The following is a 3,730-nucleotide window of genomic DNA, read 5'->3' on the forward strand; positions in this document are numbered from 1 at the left end:
TATATATATATATATATATATATATATGTATGTATGTATGTATTTGTGTATATATGTTTGTGTGTCTGTGTTTGTCCCCCCAACATCGCTTGACAACCGATGTGTGTGTCTGTATGTGTGGCATTTGTATGTATGCATATGTTTTTGACAAGCTTCTGCACAGCTTCTGTAGATCTAATTTTCTCACATGTCGGATTGATCAACCTGAGGCTGTAAGCAGAAGACAGTTTGTACCAAGATGCTATGCAGTGACATGAGACATCAAACCCAAGAGCAAGTGCTCGCAAAGTGTGAAAAACCTTTAATCAGCACACCCATGCCTGTCATTGTCTATTCTTGTTGATAGAAGAAAAGGAGACAAGATGATATAAAAAAAAAAAAAAGATAAATGCATAAAAAGAAACATTAATTTTGCAGATTTGCGATGAAGGCAAATCTAAAACAAAAAATAAAAGCAAGGAATATGAAGTCGCAAATGAGAATCTACAATATTAAAGATGCTGCACTGTGTAAACAAGCCTTATTTTATCGTTTTAAATGAATACCACGTATGTCAACACAGAACAAACTCAATCACCTTCAAATGTCATTCCGGACTAAATTCAAATTCCTCAGAAAATATTCCATAAATCAAGGAGCTAAGACTTACAAGTTAAAGACTGTATTGATTGTATTAGACCTTCTACTCAGAAATGTCAACTCAATGAATCCCTCTTTTTCTATCCTGCTCTCTCTCTCTCTCTCTCTCTCTCTCTCTCTCTCTCTTTCTCTCTCTCTCTCTCTCTTTCTCTCTATCTATCTCTCCCTCTTTCTCTCTCTCTCTCTTTCTCTCTCTCTCTTCCACTATCTATCCATCTATCTATTTATTTATCCATCCAACCATCTATCTATCTGTCTATCTATCTATCTATCTATCTATCTATCTATTTACCTATCTATTAATCTATCTACCTATCTGACTATCTATCTATCTATCTTTCTATCTATCTATCTATCTATCTTTCTTTCAGTCTACCTACCTATCTATCCAACCATCTAGCTATCAATCTATCAACCCATCTGTCTAATTACCTCTCTCTCTCTCTCTCTCTTTCTCACACACATACACACTCTTCCACTATCCATCCATCCATCTATCTATCTATCTATCTATCTATCTATCTATCTATCCATCCATAATCCTCATCACCATTACCACCACCACCACCACACACCACTATCCACCACCACCCTCTTCATTGTCATTTTCACCACCATTAGCACTACTGTTGTAACCATCATCATTACCAGTACCACCATGATCACATCATCATCATCATCACCACTATCACACCATCATCATCATCATCATTGTTGTCGTCGTTGTCATCATCACCATCACCACAATCATGACATCATCATCATCGTTGCGGTCGTTATCATCATCATTATCAATAGTCATCATAATCTTCCTTAACTTTAATGCCAGCATCATTACCATCACTGTCACCACCAACACTGCCATCATCACCCACCATCACCCTCATCATAATCATCATCATCATTGCCATCACCATCAATCACTGAAATCTTCCTAACCTTCAAAATCAGCCTCATCGTCCTCATCATCATCATCACCATTATCACCACCATCATCATCATTATCATCATCATCATCATCATCATCATCATCACCATCACTGTTCTTATGTCGGTTGTTATTTTTCTCTTGAGTTGAATTACTCTGCAATACATTTTTAATCCAATATCATCTTATCTGTGAGAATTAACATTCTTGCATCAGATGTAAAACTACTTCTTGTAAATTCTTCCTTCCTAGACCAATCTCTACCATAGATTCATTTAACCTTTTTACAACTTATTTCTGTTGAAATGCATTGAAATACGCTCTGTGTTCAAATTCCACTGCAGATGACTTTACCTTTCTTCTTCCCAGGGTCAATAAAATAAGATTAAGTTGAGCACTAAGACCCATGTAATTGACTAGTTTTGAGCCCTTGTACCTATTGTAGAAAGAGAGAAAAATATTGAAAATAATGAAGAATTTTAAATAATTTGTTCATTACTAAGTTGGTTTTTAAAGCAGTGAACCAGTAGAATCTTTAGCATGACAAGCAAAATGTTTAGCAATATTTTGTCCAGTTTTACATTCTGAGTTCAAATACCACTAAGATTGATTTTGACTTTCATCCTTTCACGGTCAATTAAAGAAGTACTAGTTAAGCACTGGGGTCAATGTAATTGACTTACCCTTTCCCCCCAAAAAATTGCTGGCCTTGTGTCAAAATTTGAAACCAATATTTTGTCCAGTTTTATATTCTGAATTCAAACCCCCCACCAAGATTGACTTTGCCTTTCATCCTTTCAGGATCGATAAAATAAGTACCAGTTGAGTGCTGGGGTCAATGTAATTGGCTATTCTCTTCCCCCCACAAAAATTTCAGGTCTCATGCCTATGGTAGAAAGAAGAGCTTAAAAATTTATTACCAGTATTAAGATAGTGTTTAAGCTGGCAGAATCATTAACACAACAGACAAAATGCTTAGCAATATTTTGTCCAGCTTTATTCTGTGAGTTCAAATATCACTAAGATCGACTTGGCCTTTCATCCTTTCAGGGTTAATAAAATAAATACCAATTGAGCACTGGGGGTCAATGAAATTGACTATCCCCACCCCATGCAAAAATTTCAAGCCTTGTGCATATAGTAAAAAGGATTGTTAAGCTGATGTTTGAAACACAAATTAAAATGTCAAGAATAAAAAGTTTTGAATGGTACAACAATGCACTATAATACAAAAAAATGAACTATATCATCATCATCATCATCATCATCGTTTAACGTCTGCTTTCCATGCTAGTATGGGTTGGACGATTTGACTGAGGACTGGTGGAACCCGAAGGCTGCACCAGGCTCCAATCTGATTTGGCAGAGATTCTACAGCTGGATGCCCTTCCTAACGCCAACCACTCCGAGAGTGTACTGGGTGCTTTTACGTGTCACCGGCAGTTATCTATAGTCTGATGATATTTCGGAATACAATTCCTTCTTCAGATCTTCTTAGATGGAGTCTCTATGAAATTTTAATGAAAAGTTTAAATTCAAATCATTTTAAAATGTAAAATTTGTATCACATATCCCAGTTGGTCTCAAGTGGATTAATATCAAAAGGTTAAAGTATAATGGTTTCTAATTGAAGCACAAAGCCAGTAGTTTTGAGGGGCGGGGACTAGTCAATACTATCAAACCCAGTACTTGAATGGTACTTTATTTTACTGCTCCTGAACGGATGAATGGCAAAGTTTACCTTGGCAAGACCTCAACCCAGAATGTAAAGAGCTGCAAGAAATGCAGCAAAGTAATTTTCCAGTACTTATGATTCTACCAGTCTGCTGTCTAGTTTAAGGTATAATGTCTTTTATCAACAGTCTAATTCAGTATGAAACATTCAATTTGTGCTTTTATTTCTTTAGGGTTCTGTCAATTTCAAATTTGGAGTGCTTTTTGCAAAAGATGGGCAAACATCAGATGATGACATGTACTGTAATGGTAAGTTACATTTATTCTCTTTTGCAGTTGTTGTTGTTGATGATTATGATTATAATGATGATGATGATGAGAAATACAGTGATTAGTTATTTAGCCTGTATCATTGCAGTCAGAACTTGTGGCCTTTTTCCTATGCACTCCATATTATACACACATACATACACGTTCATATATATATAT

At 35.8% G+C, this 3,730-nt stretch overlaps 1 protein-coding gene across 1 annotated transcript in view; it reads left to right on the forward strand.

Annotated features, from left to right (window-relative positions):
• LOC106884224 (GTPase-activating Rap/Ran-GAP domain-like protein 3) overlaps positions 1 to 3,730 on the forward strand; it is a 1,434,052-nt gene that overhangs the window by 1,341,308 nt on the left and 89,014 nt on the right. Inside the window, exon 13 of the mRNA XM_052965840.1 lies at positions 3,475 to 3,550. Within this exon, the coding sequence (XP_052821800.1) occupies positions 3,475 to 3,550 (76 nt within the window). The remainder of the gene's footprint in view (positions 1 to 3,474; positions 3,551 to 3,730) is intronic.

The sequence above is a fragment of the Octopus bimaculoides genome, chromosome 2 (genome assembly GCF_001194135.2).
Source record: "Octopus bimaculoides isolate UCB-OBI-ISO-001 chromosome 2, ASM119413v2, whole genome shotgun sequence".
NCBI classification, from domain to species: domain Eukaryota; kingdom Metazoa; phylum Mollusca; class Cephalopoda; order Octopoda; family Octopodidae; genus Octopus; species Octopus bimaculoides.